This window comes from Hesperophylax consimilis, chromosome 28 (assembly GCF_061612785.1).
Source record: "Hesperophylax consimilis isolate HC1 chromosome 28, BYU_Hcon_1.0, whole genome shotgun sequence".
Classification (NCBI taxonomy): Eukaryota; Metazoa; Arthropoda; class Insecta; order Trichoptera; family Limnephilidae; genus Hesperophylax; species Hesperophylax consimilis.
The window spans coordinates 19592559-19619874 of record NC_142863.1 but is presented as its reverse complement, the minus strand read 5'-3'; the positions used below and the strand labels follow the sequence as shown (position 1 = coordinate 19619874).

The following is a 27316-nucleotide window of genomic DNA, read 5'->3' as shown; positions in this document are numbered from 1 at the left end:
CTTTGCTTATTTTTGATGACATGGGGGGGTGGGGGGGTCGAGATAGTGATTACGTCAGCACTGGAAACACATTGGCAACCCACACATTGTCTATGTTTGAAAACCGAATACATATTCGGGGATTCTCACAAATAATTAATACATTTAGGAACTCGCTTGGTTTGTTTAAATCAATATTATGTGCATTAAAGTCCTCTATCCTAAGTCTATTTTAAGTGGTGCTTATGAATCAATAAAAAAACAGAATACATTAACAGAAAAATGCATATAGGTACCAATTTTTACATAAGCATGGGAGGGGGGGGGGGGGGGGTAAGAGCTTTGCTTACTTTTGGTGACAAGGGGGAAGAGGGGGTAAATAATTGTAATAAATCTGCTTACGTAATACTTGAACGGCCCCTATAGGTAATTTGTAAACTGTACTCAGATAATTTCTGCCCACAACGATTCCCCAAAAATTTTCTACGTAAAATTTAAAAAATTCAATTTAAAATTCTCCCAATAATTATTCGAATCCATGGGGGGGTTGTTAGAGAGCTTCTGTGAAAGGAAATTGCCAAAAAAAAAATTTTTATAAAAAGAAGTATAATTATAACCAGATTTCAAGGTTAAGGGCACATTGCGCGCCATTATGACGGGATATAATCCCACAATAGGAAACATGATGATAAAATGTAGTAATAAAAGAGTTATGAATTACAACGTATTTTTATTTCTACAGCGTACAAAACCAGAGCAAACTAGAGATCTCTAAATATTCATGATTGAATTTAATCCTAGGGCGTGTGCGTCGGACCGAAGGCCTTCCGCATCGGACTTTTTAATAATAGGTAGCAATGTTAAATGGTGTGACTAGAAAAGTGAATTAAGAATAAGTAACATGAAACGTGTGTGTGTGACAAAAGTATTCTGACCTGTTATAAAGAGTAGAGGGCGCCAAACATCATTTTACATGACGTTAAATTTAGATGAGAAAGCAATGACCAGCAAGACGATTATAATATGTTGCGTCATTCTTCCCCAAAAGATCGATGTCTTGAATGTTCGTCCAATGTCGTTTGTAGCGTTCGCTGTGTCTTCCGGGATTGCGTCTACAGCCGGCGGGAGCCGTATTGGTACTGGCCGCTCGGGCTCGCTCGAGTTGCCGTCTCACCTCTTCTTGCCAGAATTCAGTGTTTCCATACTCCGAATAATCTTGAAATGTAGCGGGTAGTAAAGAACTGCTACATAATTTGAAAATCACTATAATAATTGTCTATAGCACTCTAAAGGATGCAAACACCAAAAATAAATATGAACACATTCAAGTAATGAATTGTTTAATATCCTTTAATAAGCGCAATCTTTTCAATGTTTACACTAGAAAAAATAAAATACTACATACACCACAAAATACCAAGAAAAAAACCACTTTTGTGGATTTTAACTTAGACGTGTTTCAAACTCTATCACATTCCATCACAACGGTCATGTTTGTATACTTCGTCAGCTGATCATAATTTGATTGATGACCGTTGTAATGTCAAAAATTCAAAATGACACTGATCAATAGATTCAATGGTCAACAAATGTGATGGAGTTTGAAATAACTCGAACTTACTTGTTTTATTAATTGTAATAATTAAAATAAACTTATAAAATATATTGGAAATGAGAATTTTGCAGAATACACATCGTTTTTCTTCTTCATATAGGTACATATTATATTATTTTAATTCAAACGACAATAATAATAGATATTATTTGAAATTTTCACGGCCAAATTATTATTGTGACTAATTTTTGGGTTATTTTGCCTTGTGGCGCTTCTTCTTTCTTTAGCCCACGTTTCGAACAGCGTTAAAGTGTCCATCACCACGGAATAGTAACCCAAAAATGAATCACAATGATGACCATAAGAATAGCTTCATGATATTAAAAAATACGCATTTAGTCGTAACCAATTTTAAGTAATTTTCTTCGATAGTGTGTGCACTCACCAAGTGCTAGGGATTATAGATAACATAAACAGAGTTGAGTCGAACGCAGTACTCGCAGATATGCGTTACTTGCATATAACATGTTTTAAAACTAGTTATTCGACTCAAGAGAAGAAAACTCCAGAGTAAATGAAAAACAGCAAATTTTTCAAATATTCAAATTCGATCGTATACACTTGTTGTCCCTTTCTGGCTAGTAACAATAAGTAGGAGTAAGCAAGACAGAATTACACACAGTCCTATATTAGCATGCAACCGATACTGGCCTGGCCCTTTTAGGAATGAATTTCTTGTCGGCGCTGTTCGCCTTAAATGTAATTTTGCGACCTATACTGGCCTGGCCCTTTTAGGAATGAATTTCTTGAATACATAATTTATGGATGCTAAGATTTTGTATGTAAATGCTATTAAATGCAGTAAGGAAGAAATGATTACCAAGTATTAGAAAAGTATATAAAAATAATCTAGGAGATTTATTTACTTATGAATACAATCTAACATTTATTTTTAGGTCCATTACCCGATGATGTATTGATTTAAATAATCAAATCTTTATATATTATGTAGGTATTACATATTGTTATTTCTAAATTGTAGTGGAAGGTAATTTTTTTTTATTACCGACATTTTTTCATTTTAAATTAAGGTTTAAAAGCAACTTTCAAATCCCTCTATCGGAACATTGCCGGCAACCAAAGTTTCCATATCAAGGGTTGATACGATAGTGTGTCAGTGCTGATTTTTTTGCCGTTACAACTGTTGTTACGATGGCGTGCAAAAGGTTAAAAGGCATTTGAATGGAAAAATTTTAAATACAAAATTTTTTTCCGAGGACATAATCAGCTTCACTGTGGATCACACTTCTAAAGATTATCTGTCCAGTGCTTTAAAGCAAAGAAAGAAAATTCTGTGACTAAAACACATTTGCAATTTGTAATATAGATTAAAAATAAATTCATAAACCATAAGTTTAAAATAAATTGATGCCATCTTTTGAACATCTTTTTTCAGACAAAGGGGATTTAGCAGTAAAAATTTGATGTAAAAAGTCAAATTTAAAGATAATTTAATAAGCTCAATTAATTCTCTGCTGTTTTATAAAAAAACTTTATATCATAGTGCAAACTTAAACTAAGGTTTTCCTGTGATTTTAGGATGGCGGAATAATAAGTCAATAAACTGTAATTAACACAAAGTAAAGGGTGGTCCATCGGGTACGCCGGATTTGAATTTCCCTCCATTTGTTTTAGTATTTATGTTGGCAACTCTAATGTCTAATATAATGTGTCCAAGATAAAAAACTACAAAAAAATTCTGAACTGAACACAGAGATCCAACGCGTTATTTCTGAAAAAACGTCTTAAAATTTTTATCAAAATGGCCGAGGATGTGAGCACAGCCGAGGCGGCCATTTGGCCGACATCGTTTTCCATCGTTAATGTCAACATCTCTACTTTATAAATCAATAATAGTTTACAGTGTTACATTTCAAAAATAAATCCGGCCTTCTGATGGACCACCCTATATTAACTTGGAGACAGATGATAATCAAGAGAGACCGGACAAACATTCATACTTTTATATACCCTACAGTTGTCGCACTTTTACGCCCTCTCTCTCATACACAGCTTCAGTTGCATTTCCATTAAACTGAGATTGTTTGAATGAATTGAAAACAAAGTTACCGATTTATACACATAGAAAATAAAACAAAATCCACAATCACCCGTCTCTAACATCTAGACTTAAAATTAATTGAATTATCATTTAATTAATATTGCCCGCGATTCATTTGTAATTAATTATATCATAGGTAATATTGAAAACTTACGCTGCATAACCCTGCCGGGAAACAATGTGAAGGTAAGTTAATTAGTTAACAAACTTTTACATCCTAAAGAATACTGCATTATTAGGTTACTCTGCATACAACATGGTTATTTTTTCTCCCACAACAATGTGAAATCACATAATTTTTAAGAAACTTGTTAATATTTTTGAAAACATCATATACTAAATACTTTGTAAGTCATTAATCTAGCTTACTAACTCATTGATGCATCTCACAGTATGCGCGATGGAAAGTGTTTAAAATATAGCCCACTGAAAAGAAAATTTATTTATTTTGAAAGTGAAAAAGATGAGCTAGCTCATAATTCTTACGTTGTTGTATTTTTCTGGTTAATTTACAACTATATAATTCAATTTTACTGTAAAACAAACACATTTTGACCCACCTGATTATTTATAATTTTAAAATACTGGGATCGTTTAAATTACAATTATTGGCTTCGAATTGTTAATTCTTTGGCAGTGACAAGTGTTTTTATTACTAAAACTAAAAAGAAATTATTTCAATCCATAATTGGAATAACCTTTTTTTATATTGACTCCACACAGGAGAGAAATGACCTATTCTCACGTGACAAATGTCAACAAACGGTGCCGAAGGGACCAATGACGCTAGTTACTCAGAGCATCTTCCGTTGAAATACCGATTGAACAAGCGCAGCATTACCACCTGACCCCTGTGCTCTAAAGAAGGCAATCCGTTTGCCACCCGTCTGCACAATCAAAGGTTAGTGTGTAAATTAGGTTTAACCTCTCAGACAAAGACTTTTATTTATTATGTGTTCCTTTGAGAACTGTCAGAAGGTGATAATTTTTGTGTTATTTACGAGTTTTACTAAAAGCTTCATAACTCACGTATTGGGAAACGTAGCCACATTCTAAAAATTTTTTTGGAAAGATTATGAAATCCACTATCGCATTGTGTTGTTATACGTAAATATTTGCGTTTCTAAATATACATTTTAACGTCAAAAATATGTAAAAATCGCTTACCATTATATCAAAGCCTTGAAAAATGTACTTTTTTCTGAGTATCATAAAAAAATAACACTTTATATATTGAAGAAATATATTTAAAAACTATTAGTCACCTCAAAATATTAACCGTCCAAACTAAAATATTTTTGATAAATTATTTAGAAACGCAATAAATTATGAACGAACAAGATGAGAGATTCAATCGGCTTAGATAATGCACCTCTACGTTCCATAGATATTCTTGAATACAGACGCGTAGCGTTATTCATTATCGATACTTTGTTTTTTGAATCATGGGAATCCGTATACTAGTGATGGAAATAAATCAATTTTTGTAAAATCTCGCGCGTTTACATGAAAAGACGTTCTAATGTCTTGACCGCTATTATCATATTTACGTCTTTTGACGTTCTAATGTTCTGAGTGGTTAATGGTAACCTATTAGAAAGGTTACCGTTAGACGCAGATTCTCAGCCTGTTTCAGCATTTGATGTCACGGGTCATGAATTGTTAATCTAAATTGGTTCTGATGGTCGATTTAACTGTCAATCAAATGTGACTGTTGAAATATCCCAACCTAAGAGATATCGAGTCGTACAGCTGCATTGTAACCTCTCCTACTTTCTCATTAATGATGCATTTAAAATAAGACAGGTTAGGAACATACAGGCAAGACTGCATTCTTTCCTTTAAAGGTCAATTCAAAATTGTCATCAATTTTGATTCAGTTTAAAAAAAATGGATTGAATTATTGTAATCCCGTGATATAATTGAACCGTTCCCCAAAACAACTAAATAGAATATCAGACTTTGCAGTTATAGATACTAGAAGCGCTGTATCCATTACTGATGAAATCATCAACAAATATGTAGGTTAACCCATTGTAGGCCGACATCACAGCAGTTGGCTTGCGAGCGGCCACGCCCCATATGCAGACGTCATAACAGTTGTCTTGCGAACATGTACCAATGAAAAAGTGCCATGTACAGGGGCACCCAGCGTCAAAAGAGTTAGGTTAATACCAGTCAGTGGCAGAGTTGATTACCACCCAGAAATGGGTTGAATTCCTTCCTCTGCTAGGTAAGTCCGCCATCATGAAACAAATGTTTCCGCTCGGAATGATGAAAGAAGTAGGAATTCATATATTGACAGATTATTCGTTACCGAAAATAAATTTCTCTCATTGTATAAGATCATTTTTCGCAGAGAGTTGCAAATCTTTATTTGCAAAAATAAATTTAAAAATATAGACATCAGATTTTTACTCTCTCGAATATAAATTTTGCAGTAGACGGTTAATTTTTTAAAATTTAATCAGTTAACCTAACATTAGGTTCCGGTAAATGCATAGAAAAAGACACCATCAGTGGTAAGGAAAGGTGTCTATGGAAATATAAGCTCTCTTTCCAAAATCAGGATGGGTCAAAACGATGTAATAAATTAGTTATGTATAAGAAAGAAGGCAATAGGTGACACGTCTTACAAAATTTAGGAAAATTAGTCGTAGACTTTTTTATATATAATATTCGATAGTAAAAGTAATCTCATTCATAATAAAAATCTTTATTCATAGGTATTACTTTTATAATAATAAAATCATAAACAAAAATGATATCAGTGCATGTTTAAAAAAAAAAAAAACAAAAATGTTACAAATTTCAATATATTTATTTTATCTGTGTCCTCGACGACAATTATACAATTCATTCAAGATCACAACACCCAGATAGACATGCTCCTAAATGTACAAAAAAAGGTGTTTGTCTATTTGTATTTTTGCGCTGCAGCAGGAATCGAAGCAACAACCTCTGGGACGAGATAAGTTTTTACAACATAACACCGTTGAGGTTGGCCCGTAAACATCCTGATTTTATTATATTATAACTTTTATAATGGCCTTTTCAATGTAATCTATCACGCGGCACATTCCGACACAATGCAAATTGTGAAACTTCGTGTCTCATATATGTGACATCTGCGGGGGATCACATATGCAACAGCCGGCATATACAAGGTTAAAAGAGCCAGGTTATCAATGTACTTAATTAATAAATTTTATGAGGTATCCAATTATTTATCCATGATTCGTCGAAGTCACCGCACTCAGTCGTAATATCACCCATTCTCTCAAAACATTTAAAAACAATGTCTTCAAAACTTTTTAACACACAGTAAGGTTGTGTTGTTTCACAGAATGTAATGTAACGCAATCAGTGCAGTTTTTTTTTTTTTTTACGTTTGAAGGGTCCCTTGTTAAACGCTGATTCTAGGTCTGTCTCAGCTTTTGAACAATTTTTGATGAGCAGAAAAGCTCAACTGTCATGTTGTTACGTTTGTCAGCTGATCGCAATTTGATACAAAGCTGATATAGACCTAGTATAGGCGTTCAAACCTTTCAAAAATATAAAAATGCCATTTGATGACAATGTTACATTTGAATTTCTGCAAAACACCTCAACCCAAGTCGGCACCATTTAAAGAGTGGTGCCAACCTTAGGAATAAAAGTGCCAATAAAAGGGGCGTCACCTCATTTAAAGATATTACTTAAAATAATTATAAAACTGATCCCATGCAACGTAAACTTTAAGATTACAATAAATTTATTTTAAATTAAGAGAGCGAGTTCATTCGTCAATATTTTCATAATTTCGTGGTTTTTTGCACAACCCTGTACTAAATACGGCTTGAAAATGGTTAGAGGGCGGAAAATCTAATAACCATATATATTTAACATATTATTTCATTAGTATCCATTCCTCAAAATATTAATATGGAAACATTATGAACTTGCTTACTGCGGTTTAAAGTCAATAAGTCCACATAGATTTCGCTGTCCATTCCATATTTTTAGGTTCTATAAATTTGGCAGATTATGTTTTTGCAAACATGCCAAAAATCACTTGGGTGGTTATATAAGTTGAAAAAAAAAATTAGCATGTCAGAATTTTGATACAAAATTTTGAAGAAATAAGAAAAAGTAATTTAAAAAATAAAATCAAACGCACACACTTTGCAAGGTTAATAATAAATATGCCAAATGAACTTGCTTTCAGAAATTTAAAAATAAAATCAATTAAATATAATATATGATAGTAATGAATAATAAACATGCAATTAATGCTTCATAATGTTATTATAATAATACAATGTATCCTTTGAAAAATATCATGACACCAAAATTTTTATGAAACAATAAATCGACATTTTGAAAATTACATTGATGTATTTTCACCTTAATCTGTTGGATGAATTATTGCATGTCGATTAGTTTGTATCCAGTTAAGACGCAAAAGGTTATACAAACGCCTATAAATAAATGGAGGTAGTTTTATTTCAAATTTAAAGCTACTCTGGAATAAAATACGGAAAAAAAATCGAAGTGATTACTGTAAAAGTGTTGAAATTAATTACAAATATTCAAAAGAAAAACATGCAAAAAAACAAGCTTTCTTAATTAAAAAAATATTAATAAATAAAAAGTGTTTTTTTTTTCTCTCCCAAAACCATAATATACAGAAATGTTTTTTTTTTTTTAATATTAAAAATCACTGGAGATATTTTCCGCTAGAAGTGTATTCCTGGCCTGCCGGAAGTAAGCTCAATTTCACTTCGGTTAAAATTGATAAAATAAATTCATTCTTGAACCGATAATCAATTTCATTTAACTGTCTGGGGCCCAGGAGTCAAAAAGCCTTATGTAAATAAGAATGACACAATTCTGTGGATTTTCTTTTCAGTGTTTAAAGATAAATGCGCATCAAGTGGTGTGATTCCCGTAAAAAATATGTATAATCTCAATAATTTTCATCACGCAAAGGAATCCAGGAAAAATAATAGAATATAGTTGTCATTCTTCGAAACCTAATGGTTTTTTTTTATCGTCTACATGCCATATACATCTTGAAATGTGATACTGGTGTACATCCCTAATGGTGACACCGTACATACAGAATAAAGACACGGGCGTGTCAACGAATTGGCAACCATCTTAACCCCATTGCCCCGGGCATTATTTCCCACCAATAAAACCTAAGGTTGGGTTTTCTCTCGTCACGTTTGATGACAATCAAATCGATGACCGGCGCCATTTTTATTTTTGACACATAGCTCCGAGGCAAACAGGGTTAAAATCAATTGCTTTCACCATTACACAATGAAAACAGCCAGTTCAGTAATGGTCCAAAATTCATCATTACCGTTGACATCCAAATTAATAGACGAGCCAATCAAGGAAAGGGAGGCGGCGTCCGTCGTACTTTCAATGATTTGTCAATAAATGAATCTAACAGTAAACAGGCAACTCACATTGTAATATCACCATTAAGTTCTCGAAAATAAAATCTGCTTAAAAATTACTATTCTGTTTCACAACGCTTGCAAATTGTTGGCTGGGTAAAAAACTTTACTACCCAAATTGGCTAAGCAAAAGTTTTGTTAATACTTTGATACACCATTACTTTTAAAAGTGTATTATAATTTACCCACCGCATGCAATTTTAGCGTTTATGGTCACATGGTTAGCCTCCATCTCGTTGAAACGATACCCAGGTTTAATGTTAGGGCAAATCTATTAATTTGAATTTCTATGATAATTACGGTCAACATTTAACCTTACACTTTAAAGCCCGTTAATTCTAAATGATATTTCACGTAAATTTAAAACACAATCTTGACCCTCTTAATAAATCATCTTCACAACATACAATCGATCACAATATAATTTTATACTATCGTTAGAAACTGTTAAAAATACAACAATGATTATTCGCAGATTACAACGGCAGATTCACCATTACTTTTCCTTTCCGCTTCGGACTTGCTTAGACCGTTGGAGTCACCGTTGAGGACCTTCACTTCTTCTGGGTAGATCATGACTTTGTCTCCATTGAGAATTTTGACTTGGTCCGGGTAGATCTTGACCTCTTCTCCGATGCTGAGGACCTGTTCGAGCATCTTCTTCTGCTTCTCGGCGTTGGTTCGGTTTCTCTGTCGCTCCGCGTCCCCGTTGTGATCGACGTTCTTGTCCATAGGACTCCGTGAGAGGCCGTTGGTGGTGGTTTGGCGGTTGATGATGCTAAGTGCTGCCATGGTGCTGGCGATGGATTGGTCCCCTCTAGGGGGGGAGGTGCCGCGCTCCAGAGAGGGCTGCGAGGGGAAGGGGGTGGTGAAGGAGGTCCACTCCTCCATGCCGTCGGCTAGGTACTCGATTGAGGATAGGAACACCTTGCCTGTAACAAATTATATAATTATTAGGTATGTATTATCCCAATCCATTATTCCTAAAATTATCGTTTTACCACACCTAACCTGTAAAATATTATGCAAACAAAAAGGCATGGAAGACAGATGAACATTTTAAATTTGTTTATAAGGGATCTTGATACAGAAATGCGCGCAAAACAAGGAAATATTTTATCGTTTGCAGACAACTGTGCAGCTCGTCCATATGACACGACATTTGTATGAATGTAGCATTTTTCTATATCGCCGCATCCATTGTTCTCTCCATTAATCGTTTTTTTCAATAGGTCTCTTCAAATACGATAGAAAGAGGTTTCCAGGTATAACTCCAATCGAAAATTGGAACCGAAGAAAAGACACGGTAATCTCCATGGTTTAATACGTCACTTAATCGACTAACCACATCCACCAATGAAAAACTCTGCATGTCTATGGAAAAACTGTTGACAACTCAGTGCTGGCTCAGTTTGTGGCTCTCATTTCTCATTTCGCCAATGCTTACTTAATCTTGACATTTCGAACACAAAATAGACCACGCGTCTATAACCAAATAAAGGGTGAAAATCTCTCTTTCTTTGTTCCTAATTTGTGATAGCCACAACTTAACTTCACAGCCGAAATGAATCTATTTTCTTTTTCAGACCGTATAAGTCTTCCTGCCAAGATTGTGCGTATTGTGATGTCGTACTGGATCGTGATTATATCATGCAAGGTATGATTCCACCGTTCTACCTTATTCATTAATTATTTAACCTGTTATTTATAATTTATTGTCTTGCTGAAATAAAAATACTTAACATCACTGACTTTTAATTTTTCTGTTAAGAGCAAAGAAATGTCAAAATTCGATACTGTTGTAGAAAAGAACAATTATATTTCACAACAGTTCGATTGTTTTTCAACAGAACAACAGGATTCCATCTTACAAAGCGTTGTCCTAAGAAAATGAGCTTTAAAGAAAGATAAAGCTCATTTTCTCAAGACAGTACTTTGTAAGATAGAACCTTGTTGTCGTTTCAAACATTTTTAATTTTTAAATAATATGTTAGGCTAATAAATGGGTAGGCTCCGAATGAGAATTATTATGGTCGCGCCTTTTATTTGTTGTTTCCTCTATCCTTGTCGATGGCATGTGACGTAGAAGAATCGCACACATAATATGTGTCTAAATATTGACATATCTATGGTTAAATAGTGGACCAACTTGTTTCATACAAAAAGCACGGAGTTATCAATCTACTGAGTGATTTATTTATGGAGGTTTCTCTGTGTATCAAAATATTAATAAGGGGCGGGTCAGGCTCACAGCTACTCCTTTCTGTCTGAGCTCCTGACGAAGGTAAGTTTGTTGAGGAGTTACTGATAGTGTTTGAAGTATTACCTGAATATCCGCCCACAGCGTAGAGCCTGTCGCCTAGGGCTGCCAGTCCCAGTCCGGCGCGGGGCTCGCGCAGGGGTGGTCCTGGCTCCCAGCCGGCGCCCCCGGCAGCTAGCAGCTCCACACTGCGCAGCGAGTGCTGCCCGTCCGAGCCCCCGGCGCAGGCCAGCTTGTTGGCCCAGGCGGTCACGCCGCAACCTCTACGAGCCACTGACAGGCTGGGACCTGGAAGAATTATCGCATCAACATTATTTTTACGATAATGATAGCAAAAATGTGAAAATTTTATAAATTTTAAATTTTTTAAAAGAAAGACAAACATTCCCGGGTTACGAATAACCTGACAATATTTTAAAATCTCCTACTACCACCACAGTAAGCTGAAAATGTTGTTTGTGTTGTGATGGATATAGAACTGTTTATTTAATCACCTCGGGGAAGCTTTTACTCTTTACTCTGAATGGTGGTTATCAGGTTCACCAGAGCGATATTGAGAGTTTCTAGCAGTCCGTAACGTGCCACAAACATACAACATACATATTACTTTAAATAATGGAAGCCGTACTCTTGAATACTTGGTACCTGTGATCTTCAACAAACTAAATCTGCACTTACAAATTGTGAATAATGAGAGACCCTGCCCTAAAATCATAAAGCTGTGGTTAATAATGTGGTGAACGTCAGGTTGGGTGATGGATGGATGACTTACCAAAGTGCCAGTCTCCAGGCTCGGAGGTGTTGGAAGGGTTGAGGTCGGAGAAGAGCTCGGTGGTGGCGAGGCAGTGCCACGCGTTGCAGCCCCCCACGGCCCACAGGGCTCCGCCCCACACGCACACCCCCGCTTGGTAGCGCCCTGATCAAACAAAGAAACACAACATTAGCTTTCTAATAATCAAGCTGTGAGAACAACAAACTTAATACATAATAAATAATTATACAATATGATTTAACCTTTGGAACACCAGCCCCTTCATGAGGGAAATCAAAAATTAACTCTAAAGTTTTATGTGCAAGCGATTCTGTTAAAAATTTTTATGCACTTTCTCATGGCATAAAGGTTTAAATCAGCATTGTGTATACATTAATGTCGTGATCAGAAATATGATCTAGAGTCTAGATCATATTTCTACACCGTCTAGATCAGAGGTTCCCAAAGTGGTCTATATGGACCCCCAGGGGTCGATATCGGCATGCTGGGGGTCTGTCAGCGAGAAAAAAATTTGGGGGTCCACGAGATTCAAATGGGGGTACATTGGAGTGCCACAGGGATCAATTCTTGGGCCTCTGCTTTTCTTGCTATATGTCAATGACATAACTAAATGTGGTATCTCTGGAAACCTCCAACTTTATGCGGATGACACTGTAATCTATTATCACAGTACAAGCCTGAGTGACCTGGAGTCTCAAATGAATGTAGATGTCTCAATTCTAGCTAATTGGCTGCGTATTAATAAATTGAGCCTCAATATAAAAAAAACGCACTACCTAACTTTCGGTAATAAGGATTATGTGCCAATGAATATCACACTTGGAACTGAGAAGCTCCAAAATATAGAAGTCACGAAATATTTAGGGCTATTAATAGACTCTAAACTTTCGTGGAATTCCCATGTTGAGCATCTGAAATCTAAAATATCCCCAATAACCGGCGTACTGTACCGACTCCAAGGTCTTCTCTCTACATCTCTACTAAGGGCCACATACTATGCGATGATTCACTCCCATCTGAGTTATTTAGTTAGTATCTGGGGCACTATTACTAAAAAACAAATATCAGAAATACAAGTGATTCAAAATCGAGCAATAAGGAATATCTACCGTCTACCGTGGGATATACATATCAAAGATATATATTTAAAGACAAACATACTTCCTTTTACGGTTCTACCTAAATACAATATCACTTGTACAATATTACAAATCATACATAGATCCTCACACACTAACATCAAACCAGCATTTAATTCAGACATACACCAGCACAAAACACGGTCCCAAAATCTAATACACCTAGCATCGTCTACCCACACAACAAAATTTGGTATTAACTCATTACAATATATTGCATATAGACAATACAATGCATTACCTAATGAAATAAAGCAATCAGTAACTAACAAAAAAATATTAGTTAAAACGCTTATAGATTATTTCCTGAAAATGTTTTTAAGCCAGTGAATTTTCGCTCGCTTTCATATGTTGGTTTACTATGTTTCATGTGTATAGATGTCTCTCAGTATTTCTAAAATCTCTATTCTTAACAATGTATTTTTCCTTTTTTATTTATTTTTCTTTTCCTTTTCAATATGTTGTATTTTTTTAAAAGTGTAATATCCTTGTAAAATGTATTTTATGTGTCTGTACTTCCCGTAATGAGTTTTATCTCAACTCATTGGGAATAATGTGTTACTTACCATGTTTTTTGTAATACATTATAAATAAATAAATAAAAATATTTCGTAAAGTTGTTAATTGAGGTATATAAATTGTGGTGTATGTGTGTAAGGGGGACAGCATGAGAGCGAGACAGCGAGTACGAGACGTATATAAGAGATCGTATGAGCGGGAATGACTCTCTCAGTCCAGAACCGTGATAGTCTTCTTTCAAATAAATATTATAATACAAGCATTGTTATTATTGAGTATGTAGAGTTAACATACGTTATAGTGGCGCAGCACGGTAGTTCGTAAATTATTAAAAGTTTACGGAGAATCAGATGATTCAAGAAGATTATTCGAATTTTTGGTGATCACAGTATAGTCTGGCGCTTTTGGGCGTTGGATCGCTAAATTTTGAAGGAAGAAGAAGAATAATAAAAGGCTATCAAATTGGAGAGTTCACACGCAGCCGAGGCGAGCACGCAGATCGGGCCGGGCAAATTGCGCGGTAAAAACGCAATTTTACACGTGTGTGGGAGCCGACATTGCAACATTTTGTCGAGAGTACACCGTTACACGGGGTACGCAGAAGATCCAGGATCAAGATCGGCATCAAGGGTGAATTGGCCGGAATCCGGGACCGGGGTTCTGTCGCTACAGCGGGAAGGAAGACCTTGGAAGGTGATCGTGTCCGCAGCTGAAGGGAGACGGAGCCAGAAAAGGGTGCTGAGACGTTGGTGATTCACAGGCTCAGGGCAGGGGCTCGGAGCATAACCTCTGGAAGGGCTGAGATACGTATATTTTATTCAACTTGTTTCAGTTCTTCTCCCAATGGAGGCGATTTGTAAGAATTTGGGGACGTTCTGTTACAGAACGGGAGACTGGTCATTGTTCAGGGAACGATTGGATCAGGCCCTCATTTTAAATGATGATAAGTTGTTGTCACCAGAACGCAAAAGAGCATTTTTGCTGAGTTGCCTCACGGAAGAAACTTTCTCTCTATTATGTGATTTATGTTTTCCAAAAAAGGTTTCTGTTTGTTCTTTTGAAGATTTATGTAAATTATTTGATTCACATTGCAAACCAGTTAAAAATATTTTTGAGTCTCGTGAATTATTTTATAAATGTAAACAGTTTCCTAGCGAATCCGTTAAAGATTACGCGGCTAGATTGAGAGGGTTAAGTTTATCTTGTAATTTTGAGCTGAGATTGGAACCATGTTTAAAGGACATATTCGTTATTGGGATTTTTAATGAAAAATTGAAACACAAGCTATTCGTAGAGGCAATCAATACTTCTTTTACGGATTGCATTAATCTAGCGGCGACGTGGGAACATGTTGTGGCTTTTAAAAAAGTAAATCCGAATTTAAATGTTGTTCATAAGGAAAGCGAGTATTTCCATAAATCCAGGAAAGATAGTCCTTCCAGGAATAAAAATTCAATGCGGAGTAAATCACCGGTTAATGGTACGTTAAAAACTTGTTTTTTGTGTGGAAAAAAAAATCATTTGCAAAGAGATTGCTGGAAAAAAATTTTGTGTAATCATTGTAACAAATCGGGTCATCCTAGTAATTTGTGTAAATACAATAAAAATTATGTAGGTACTAAAAATAAACGGTTGAATTCGGTGTTCGTTGTTAATAATAATGTGGGGCCGGAACCCACATATATAGATTTGTTAATTGGTAACATAATATTGCCGGCGTTGGTAGATACGGGAGCTGCGATAAACGCGATACCATATGAAGTGTATTTAAGATATTTTGTTTCTTACGATTTAGAAAAGTATAATGTTCATTTGTCAGGGTATGACGGAACGCAGTTAAATGTTTTAGGTAAAGTGAATTTAGAGGTGTCATTTTTAGGTAAAAGTGCGAAAATACAGTTCGTAATAATTAAAAATGGTAATTCTACAATAGTTGGTAGAGATTTTTTACAAGTTTTCGGTATCGGATTAAGTGGAATAAATTCTGTAAAATTCAGTGAGATTAATTGTGATAATCATCTTGTTTTTCGTGAAAGTTTAAAGAAGAAATATGCTCATGTTTTTTCAGAAAAATCGGGTAGGCTTAAAAATTATGAGGCAAACATTGAAGTTAATTCGGACTTTAGGCCAAAGTTTGTAAATCCGAGGCCATTACCTTTTAGTTTACGTGAGAAAGTAGAGATAGAGTTACAGAGAATGTTGCATGAAGACATTATTGAAAAGGTAGAAATAAGCGATATTGCAAGCCCGATTGTTGTTGTAAAAAAGAAAGACGCTTCAATTAGGATTTGTACTGATTTCAAAACAACATTGAATCCTATGTTAGCGAAGTTGAAATACCCACTACCTCGTATTGACGATTTAATTTCATCTCTGAATGGTGCAAAATATTTTGCTAAGATAGACTTACGAAATGCATTTGGACAAATTTCATTGAACGAAAAGTCTAGAAAATTATGTGTGATTAGTACGCATATAGGTTTATTTGCATATAAAGTATTGCCTTTTGGCTTAAGCACGAGTCCGGCCATCTTTATGCAAGTCATTACGGCGATAGTTGGTGGACTTAGGAACGTTCGTGTATTTTTAGATGATCTACTTTTATTTGGGAATTCTAAAGAGGAATTATTTTCTATTTGTGAAGCAGTACTTAGCAAGTTAAGTGATTGCGGATTAACTATTAATGAAAATAAGTGTTCTTTTCTAGAAACAGAGATAGAATATTTAGGTTATAGAATTTCGCAGAAAGGAGTTATGCCTTTAGAAAATAAAATATATGCTATTACCCAAATGAGTGTACCGAAAAATGTTTCGGAACTTAGAAGTTTGCTGGGAGTTATTTCCTACTATAGGTCTTTTATACATAATGTGTCAGGTATTTTGTCTCCTTTATACCAATTGTTGAAAAAAGGGATAAAATTTGTATGGTCTCAGGAATGCAATATTGCGTTTGAGCAAGTTAAGAAACTGCTGACGTCAGACAATATTTTGGTGCATTTTGACCCACAATTACCTATCAAGCTAATTACAGACGCGAGTGATATAGGTATATCTGCTATTATACAGGGTGTATCGGCACTAACCCGACAAACTTTAACCAGCTATTCCTTAGCACATTTGGAGTAAAAAATGTTATGTGCACTTTGCTGTCCGGTAACGTTTTTTTTTAATAAAAAATTAATTAAACATATTTTCACCACATGTCACCACTGTTTTATCCTTTGTCAAAATTTGAAAGCAACATCGCAACTCTCGCGTGTTGCTGCGAACGAAGCCCGTATTACATAATCCAGTACCAGAAAAGAAATATTTTATTTAACAATAATGATTATTCACATTTTTCGTATGCGAATCACTGATTGTCTTCTTGTATTGTACACATCAGTTTTATTTTTGTATCTAAATTGTTTCACCTCTGGAATGCTTTGGTTTCACCTCTTACGCGTTTCACGTATTAAATAGTCTAATTTTGAAACTAAGAAACTAATTAGTAGATTTCCTGAATTTATAATCGAAGTCCAATAATTCTGAGCACTTTTAAAAACAATTTTCCTCACTTAGGTACTTATCAATAATAATAATTGGATTATTTGAACAGCGCCGTTGTTTTTTAAATCACCGTAAGTGCTCTGTCAAAATGTTACTTGCTAGGCTATCCTACAACGTATATTTTTTAATAAATTTAGTTATTTACAACTTCGCGGAATGTGATTTATGAATATTATTGCTTATGTTAAAAGCCTTCCAGAATTACCGGAATATAACGAGCAGCTTGACACACTTAAGTTTATTTCCACTAATTTGAAGGTACAAAGAATGTATAGTTTTAAAAACAATCCCGATGAATCAAAAAACGGTTCATATAAAACTGCTGCGCAACACACTGAGACAAAGGAAAGCACTCACACAAACGTCATGACTGCATTGGATTGACCACCTGCAAATGAATGCTGCCAGATTGCTAATTTATTTAAACAATAATTATTAAATTTTATTTAAAATATCGCAATTTTTTTAAAAAATCGACAATAAATTACAACTATAATTTAAAAAAAATATTCTTAACCCCACGCTTTTTCGTAATTGATTAATTAATTCAGAATTTAAACGTTGCTTGAAATGACTAGCCGTATTTGGTGACCAGATCTGAATATCCAGGTTCAGAATTTAAACGTTGCTTGAAATGACTAGCCGTATTTGGTGACCAGATCTGAATATCCAGGTTTAGAATTTAAACGTTGCTTGAAATGACTAGCCGTATTTGGTGACCAGATCTGAATATCCAGGTTCAGAATTTAAACGTTGCTTGAAATGACTAGCCGTATTTGGTGACCAGATCTGAATATCCAGGTTTAGAATTTAAACGTTGCTTGAAATGACTAGCCGTATTTGGTGACCAGATCTGAATATCCAGGTTCAGAATTTAAACGTTGCTTGAAATGACTAGCCGTATTTGGTGACCAGATCTGAATATCCAGGTTTAGAATTTAAACGTTACTTGAAATGACTAGCCGTATTTGGTGACCAGATCTGAATATCCAGGTTCAGAATTTAAACGTTGCTTGAAATGACTAGCCGTATTTGGTGACCAGATCTGAATATCCAGGTTTAGAATTTAAACGTTGCTTGAAATGACTAGCCGTATTTGGTGACCAGATCTGAATATCCAGGTACTTCCTCACCTTCCACTCCTTCCCTTAGCCATAAAACTTACCCCAATTCAACATAAAAATTGTTTAAATTATCGGATGTAATGAAATGCATAATAATTAGACCCCAAAATACTTAATTATTCAGGGAAATAAACCCCTGAGTCATCAGTTGGAAATACCAACGACATTAAGTGAAATTAACAATGCAATAATCCTATTATTGCATTGTTTAAAATTTCACTTAATTATTAGCATTAGCAAATAATATTGGGATTAGCAAATAATAATTTACGACAATTTACTCGGAAATCAATAAAGCCAGAATAATAAAAAAAGAAAGTTATCACTTACGTCGTCTGTAAGTGGCTTTACCAAAGTTTGATAATGCCGTCAGAAGGTGAAACAGCTGTCACGCGTAATAATAATTACAACTAGCAGAACTTGTTTATAAACACACTGTTTTTATAAATTTTTTAATAAGACTGTTAAAATAAAAAAAATCTCTAAATTGAAATGGAGTTCTACAAACTAAACTTAAAATCAAATAAATTTATTGCGAAGGTTCAAAGTACTGTACTGTAATATTATATTAAATAATTTTTACGTGTTTAATTATTGTTTAAAGTCAGATTAAAGCGATTAAAAAACCCACCTGGCAATTCTTATTCGAGTTTCGTTGTTTTTACGTATTGGCGCGCTTACAAGCATCAGTCGTCTCATTTTTAACCATTAATATTTAGTGTGTAGGAAAGAGAGAAGACGCTTTTCGACACACTTGTCGAAAAACTTGTTGAATGCCGACGGGCATACTCTTCTACAGATTTTATTAAATATTGATATGTAGGTAATATTGATGTGTAAATGAATGACATTGTGAGAATTTTACCAATAAATAATAAATGAAAATGCGGACATGTAGTTTATGTTAATTTTTTTATTGGAGCATTTGTTCGAAGTGACTACCATTATTTTCGATGCAAGCGTGTAGTCTTGTTATATTTTGATTATTTAAGTTTGCAGGATTTGCTTTAATTTCTGCAGCGGCTTCCATCACTCGTTCGAGCAGTTGCTCTCTTGAGGCTATTGGCTTAGCATACACTTTTTCCTTGAGAGCCCCCCACAGGTAGTAATCCAGGGGGGTCAGGTCGGGTGATCTTGGTGGCCAAGCAATGGCCGGACTTCCACGGCCTATCCAACGACCAGGAAACTCGACATCCAAGTAGTTCCGCACGGCAATCGAATAGTGTGGTGGGGCTCCATCGTGCTGGAACCACATTCTCCGTAGTAATTCGAGGTTCACATCTTCCAGAATCTCGCCCAGTTGCACTTGTAAGAACTCCAAATACATCGGTCCATTTAGTCTGGGAGGCAACTCGATTGGACCGAGTATTTGATTTCCCAGGATTCCTGCCCACATGTTGATGGAAAATCTGTCCTGGCTCGACGACTCCCGAACAAGCTTGGGGTTTTGTTCAGCCCAATGGTGCAAGTTGTGCACATTTAGCACTCCTGTTTTAGTGAACTGTGCTTCGTCGGTAAACAATATGTTTTTCATGAAGTCTGCATCTCTTATGACATTATGCAGCATTCTTCTGCAGTACACGACTCTGGAAAAGTGGTCATTCTCCATGAGGCCTTGGCAGCGCCTATAGTGAAAAGGTTTGAGCCCGTGCTTCTTCAGAACTCTCCATACCGCCATGTGTTCCCTGTGTCCTATCATCAGAGCGACCCGACGCACGGACAGCGTGGGGTCTTCGGTAATTAAGTTCAGGATTCTCTCCTCAACTGCCACAGGAACGATGTTGTGTCCTCCGCCGGCGCCTTCAATCCGTCCGATGCCACAGTCACGCAATTGTTGATACATCTGAAACAAAACAACAAATAACAACTGCTTTTATTATTCAGCTCAGTAATAATGTCAAATAAACAATCGCGGGCTTTTTCACTCATTTTATTTTTAAAGAACACTTATTTTAGGCACATATCAGAAAACTTACGTTTTCTCTTCATTTATTTCATTTTTTTATAGTAAAATGTATAACAAAGTGTTTTAAATTATAATTTTCTTAACTAGGTACGGTTGATATCTTGGATTCACAGGGGTGAAATTGAATTCAAGTAATTTAAATAATCCCATGGTGAGAAAGGGAGTGAATTCAATTGCAGTGAATGATGCATTTATTAGAGATTAAAATTAATTAACTTTTTAAAACGCCGTTTAGTGACCACTGAACACAAATCACCTAAAGTACAATTTACATTTTTAAAGTTGGTGGCCCCTTGTTATGTTTTTAATGTTCCCAGTTTAAATTTCAAAAGCGCTTTTTGGCATTATCAATGAATGTAAATAGTTTCAATAAACAATTGATAGGGTACAAACCTGGACAAAGGTAGCATGGTGTGGGACGCGTCTTCCAGGAAACCTCATGCGATACTCCCTTACGGCTGCTCGTGAATTTCCATTGCAAAATCCATAAACAAAAACAATATCTGCTTGCTCGGCAGGTGGATAATTGAGGGGCATATTTCAACAGTAAAAACTTAGATAACAAAACAAAAACGAAACTAGAAACTTGATGACATGCGAACTCCCAAAACAGCACTGACCACTGATACGAGACGGGGTGGCGGGAACCACACGGGACTTGAGACAGAATATGTGTGAAAGAGATGACAGTAGCGCGGCGTTGCCAATTATTTTACCCCTATACTGTGGGCAGTAGCGGAGTGTGGAAATTTTATTTATTTTTTGTTTTTAAAAGAAAAAAAATGTTACCGGACAGCAAAGTGTACATAACATTTTTTACTCCAAATGTGCTAAGGAATAGCTGGTTAAAGTTTGTCGGGTTAGTGCCGATACACCCTGTATGTCACGTATATGAGAATGGCATGGAAAGACCGATTGCATTCGCTAGCCGTTTATTGTCAAAAACGGAATTGAGGTATTCCATTCTAGATAAGGAAGCGTGTGCAATAATATTCGGTTTAAAAAAATTCTTTCAATATTTATATGGTAATAAATTCGTTCTAACTTGTGATAATAAAGCTTTGGTACATATTTTGAACACTGAAAAACAAGTGCCAATACTAGCGGCAAATAGGCTACAGCGCTATGCGTTGATTTTACAAACATTTGACTATAATATAGAATATGTCAAGTCGGGTGAGAACAAAGCGGATTTCTTATCTAGATTGCCGGTTAATAGTAATAATAATTTAAGTGATTGTATCGACGAGGTCGACGGTAGCGAATATTTCTTAAATTATATTGGTAGTCTGAACGTTGATAAGATTGAATCGGATTTTTTAAATATAATTGAGGCGGAAACGACAATTTCAAAAGAAACGATGAAGCAGTTTTCGATTAAAGATGTAAACATAGCAAGCATTACTGGGTTCGTAATCAATGGTTGGCCGGATAAAAAGTTTTTAAAGGATGACTTGTTAAAATTCTGGTATTTTAGAAATAAATTATCGACTTATGACTCGTGTTTATTTTATAATAATAAATTTGTGGTTCCGAGGGAATTAAGGGAAATCATATTGAATTTCATACATCAATCGCATTTAGGTATTGTTAAATCTAAAAATCTTGCTCGAAATTATTTTTTTTGGTTAGGTATGAACTCAGAGGTAGAAGCAACTGTGAAGCAGTGCGTTCGATGCTTGGAGTGTTTACCCACTCCATGTAGAGTTGAGTTACAGCCGTGGCCAATCAGTGGATTAATATGGAATAGATTGCATATTGATTTCATGGGACCTTTTGGTGGTTACAATTTTTTGATAATCGTTGATGCAACTACAAAATGGATAGACTGTCACATCGTAAATAAAGTAGATTCGTTTTGTACAATAAAAGTTTTGAAAAGATTATTTTCTAATTTCGGAATTCCGGAGCAGATAGTAAGTGACAATGGTACAGCGTTCACTTCAACAGTTTTTAAGGAATTTTGTCATAATTTTAATATTAAATCGTTGACATCTCCTGTCAACCATCCAGCTTCTAACGGACTTGCCGAAAATGGGGTTAGAACGGTAAAGAATTTAAAAAAAAAAATTATGATAAATAATAAATTGCCTGCTGATTTTGAGGATAAACTTTTAACATTTTTGGTTGATATTAGGAATACGCCTTCTATGTCTACGGGGATTGAACCTAGTAAATTAATTTTGGGAAGGAAAATTAGATCAATTTTTAATACAATCATTCCAATATTAGATAATGTTGAAGGTCAAGGTTTTAAAGGGATTGATAACACGATTAAAGATAAGATGTTATTGAGTCAGCAAAAACAAAAAAAGTATTATAGAGGAAAAAAAATTAAAAAGTACTTTGATGTTGGATCTAAAGTTTTAACCAGGGATTTGAGAAGTGATAAAAACAAATGGATTTTAGGAGAAATTTATAAAAGATTGGGGAATAGGGTTTATTTAGTAAAAATTATGTCTACAGGACAAGTGTGGAAACGCCACCATGATCAAATTTCAGAGAGGAAGGTTAGGTGGGGGGAGAGTGACAGGTCTGATGATTTGCTGGACCTGGGTCCACTCTCGGACGTGGACATGACCAAGTTTCCTAATTCCTCTGATTTTTGCAGGTCACCTACACCATGGGAGGGGAGGTTACGCCCTCGAGGACAACGCCCATGCTACACCGAATGAAGAGTCAAGAACATACATAATTACATATAAATTGGAAATTAAATACATAATGGAAATAATTAAATATATTTGGCTTATATAAATTTGTAAAAATAAAAAGATGTAATTATGATTTAAGTGTGGGGGTGTGGTGTATGTGTGTAAGGGGGACAGCATGAGAGCGAGACAGCGAGTACGAGACGTATATAAGAGATCGTATGAGCGAGAATGACTCTCTCACTCCAGAACCGTGATAGTCTTCTTTCAAATAAATATTATAATACAAGCATTGTTATTATTGAGTATGTAGAGTTAACATACGTAAAGAGTCTACGTTCCTTTTCTCGTCAGAATTAATTATGTAAAAGCTGTTTGTTTCTTACAAAATAAATAAAATAAATATTCAAGCAAAACATTGCACATTGGAAGCTGCGAATTTTCCTAGTTCCCCAACTTGTTTTTGAAAAACGTCCAGGGTAATAATATGACGTTCAACATTTAAATGTACTTTACACAGACATCAAAACTAAGTTTGAGGACATTTTGACTATCGAAATGGAACGTTGAAGAATCGGATGACAAGAAGAAATGACCGGAATAAGCACTGACAAAGAACTTAAGGGGCAGTTCTGTAGGGCCAGCTACAGAAAAAAATTCCCGTTGCTTATCCTGCTTCATTTTCATTTGGTGTTATTACATTTTGAGGTATTATCATTTGAGGTATTCTTCACAAGGGTGCCCCTGTCTGCACAATGTAAAGACAGAGCAACTATACCGCCACCCGGTTGTTGGGCAGGCAAGGGAAGGGAATCTTTTTACTAAAAAAATAAATGATTATCACATGGGACGTTAATAGTTTTAGGAAAATTCAATATTCGGCAGGCAGGTGGTCTACGGAAAAAAAAAAATTTGGCAAGTGGTCTACGGGGCAAAAAAGTTTGGGAACTTCTGGTCTAGATTCTAGACAGTGTTAGAAAGAGAAAACACCACCCTTCATATTCATATCTAGAAGTTAACAACAGAAGAATTAAGTTTACTATGAAACCAAAGGTTCCAACCACAATTTGAAAGTAATTTATGAAACGTATTAAGTAATTATTTTTATATGAAATGAGAAAAAAGTGAGGTTAATCGTTTTCGAACGTATGGGATTTTTTTCATTATCATTAATTTTAGTTACAAAAAACGAAACGTGAGCCAATTTGAAAAAAAATTATGTTTGCATTCAAAATTTAAATATTTTAAAAATTGTGTGTTCACATATTTTTAACAATATTTAAAAGCGCATTTCTTCACCATACAAAAACAGTTATATTTATTGATTTTGGTTCACAAATACTTTATTTAAATTTTATTGCAAAGCAGAAATACTCTGACGTTCTGACAGAATATGCCAGAGGCCAGAGGGGTCAAAGCAAGAAACATTCCCCTTTAAATAATCGTGAAACAATATGAGGCTCATGGCCTTGGGCTCATTTCCTAGTGCGAAGGTTTCTTCACTGTCACTGGCAGTCAGCTTGTGAGTGAGGAAGTGCATCGGAGCAATACGTAAAGTCTTAAGTGTTACCAGTGTTGAGGGGCGGCATCTCGCTCCAGGTATCCTCGGCGCTGCTGTAGAGCTGGCAGTCCCTGACGCCCGCTTGCCCCGCCCAGCCCCCCACGCAGTACACCAGCCCCTCGGGACCTCCACACACGCCGGCGTAGCTGCGGGCCAGCGACAGCTTGGAGCGCTTGGACCACGCCTTCTTGCGTGCCTGCTGCTGGCTGGGACCTGAGGAACCATGCAAACACAATGGATTAGCCAGGCTTTTTGACACGTTGACTGCCAACTACAAGATAACTCTTAGATTGCGTTCTTTGCCAGGACGCCGACTACGAGATAACTCGTAGTGTGTTTACTTGCCATATTCGCTAAAATACGATAAAATTCGTAGTATATCAGTGCTAATATGGATACATGGCTTCTGGGAAGAAAACAAAAAATCAATGCTGGCTTACAGAGCAGAAAATTTATCAATAAATTACCAGAAAATATAATTATAAAAAATTTGGGTTTTTAGTAATACAATATGATTACATAAATGAAATTGGCTTTTTAGACTGGAATTCTGAAAATTGCCGTGGCAGTCAAGAAGTTAAAAACTACACTATATGAGCAAATTTTTAAAATTACTTTCAAGGTTAGGGTGGTACAATTTTTACAGTAAGAAGAGTCGAAGTTAGCTAATAAAAAAAAATTAAGTCAGAAATTGGGCACAAAAGAATTTATTTTCCAAAGGGAAAAAAGCAGTTAGTTTTATTTTCGACTGTGATCAAAAGCAAGGCTATTATTCAGCGTTGCATGATCAATAGCAGAGCTATTATTCAGAATTGCATGATTAATAGCAGGGCTATTATTCAGCGTTGTGAGACCAATAGCAGAGCTACTATTCAGCGTTGCGTGATCAATAGCAAGGCTATTATTCAGCGTTGGGTGATCAATAGCAGGGCTATTATTCAGTGTTAGGTGATCAATAGCAGGGCTATTATTCAGCGTTGCGTGATCAATAGCAGGGCTATTATTCAAGGTTGCGTGATATTAGAATTATGATTATGATGATTAGAATTTTGTATATTTGTATATATTGGATAACGTTGTTGATGGCACTCCCATGGGTATATTATATGAGGAAATGGTAGATATTTACCATTGTTGATGGTGGCATCCTCGATGCTCCCGCTCTGGCTCTCGAGCGAGGCGCTCATGGAGCGGCCCGAGGAGTCTCCGCAATCCTCAGGGGGCGCCTGGTACATCTCCACGCTATCTAGCTCTACGTGGCCATCGCTTCCACCCACTGCGTAAATGCGTTCGCCAACCTGAGAGGGAGGGAAACAAACACACCAGGTTAACTAATGTGACCGTACGTCCCGTTCTGTGGAAGTGGAAGCGGCGAAATAGACACCAAAAAGAAAGAAACTTTTTATAATTAATAAATGTACGCATTATTGAGTTTGAACTTGGAAATGTCTGCCGTTCTTAACTCTTCGTGCGCTGATGCTAAATTTTCAGTGTGCCAGATGATTCTTTCGTAAAAACTTACTCGTTTTTTTACAAATTGGTACGATGGTCTCACAAAAAAATATTTACATATTAATAAAAATTTGTATCGTAATCTAAAAGTAATTTACTTATATTCAAAGAAATGAATACTTAGAATCCGGCTGCACAACTGGTAGTGTAAAATTTACTCAACTGCGGGGACGAATCGTGACTTTTTAGAGAGGTAGAGTGATAAGATATTGAAATAAAAATTGTATGAAGGTTTTTTTATAATTTTTTTTACAATGTTTGAAAACATTGTACACTTTTTTAGTAAGAAGCCAGGTAGAGTATAATTCGCCTATTTGGTCCCCATTGTACAAAACGCATTCTGACAATATTGAAAGGGTACAGCACAAATTTCTAAGATTTATTAACTTTAAACTGAATATTCCAATTCAAAATATTAACTATTTTCTTTTGATGAAACAACTTAACTTAATAACGCTATCAGATAGGCGGATCATCTCTGACCTTGTACTTTTAAATAAAATTATTAATAATTCCATTGACAACCCTGAAATTCTCGCCAAAATAAAATTTTACGTACCGACTAGAAATACGAGGCAAAATGCTACATTTTTCTGTGACAATTTTAAAACCAACTATGAAGCTCATACACCTATAAATAGACTACATCATTTTGGCAATAAATTTGGGAATATTGTAGACATGCTTAAAGATTCCGTATTAGTTATAAAACGAAATCCTTTTAATCATTTTACTGAGATGTATGAATTCACAACTCTGTAGTGAATACACTTTTGTTTTTATGTGTATATGTTCCTTAATACATATTTAGCTTTCCGTAATCCACACTATTAATGTGAATTTACCTTAATTTAATCAAAAATCATGAACTGTATTACTTGTTAACTACTTTTGTAAAAGCCCATTAGGGCGTAAATAAATAATCATTTAAGCACTGTAGGTCAGTAGGTTTGTTACCTGGGCAATGTTGAACCTGCCTCTCTGTTGGCGCATGTCGGGAAGCTGTGTCCACCTGTTGAGCTCGGGATCATAACTCTCCACTGAGTTCAGGCACTCCACTCTGTCGTAACCACCTGAGGACACAAATATGTCATTAAAAACAGGTGATCTATTAATAATAATAAGTATTTTATTTTTTTGTAACAAATAGATACAGT

General features: G+C 35.4%; 2 protein-coding genes across 4 annotated transcripts in view; both read right to left on the bottom strand.

Moving 5' to 3' along the window:
• The window catches only part of Chpf (Chondroitin polymerizing factor), a 32539-nt gene extending 27619 nt beyond the window's left edge, over window positions 1-4920 (bottom strand). The window contains exon 1 of the mRNA XM_089648671.1: window positions 4824-4920. The gene's annotated coding sequence lies outside the window, so the exon portion shown is untranslated. The remainder of the gene's footprint in view (window positions 1-4823) is intronic.
• Window positions 1309-27316, bottom strand: part of LOC149410316 (kelch-like protein 36) — a 162909-nt gene continuing 136901 nt past the window's right edge. For all 3 annotated transcript variants that reach the window (XM_089648667.1, XM_089648668.1, XM_089648669.1), the window contains exons 10-15: window positions 27117-27232; window positions 25777-25945; window positions 24657-24860; window positions 12139-12282; window positions 11433-11654; window positions 1309-10038 (exon numbers count right to left, since the gene is read on the bottom strand). In XM_089648667.1, the coding sequence (XP_089504793.1) occupies window positions 9572-10038; window positions 11433-11654; window positions 12139-12282; window positions 24657-24860; window positions 25777-25945; window positions 27117-27232 (1322 nt within the window). In that variant the 3' untranslated portion in view covers window positions 1309-9571. The remainder of the gene's footprint in view (window positions 10039-11432; window positions 11655-12138; window positions 12283-24656; window positions 24861-25776; window positions 25946-27116; window positions 27233-27316) is intronic.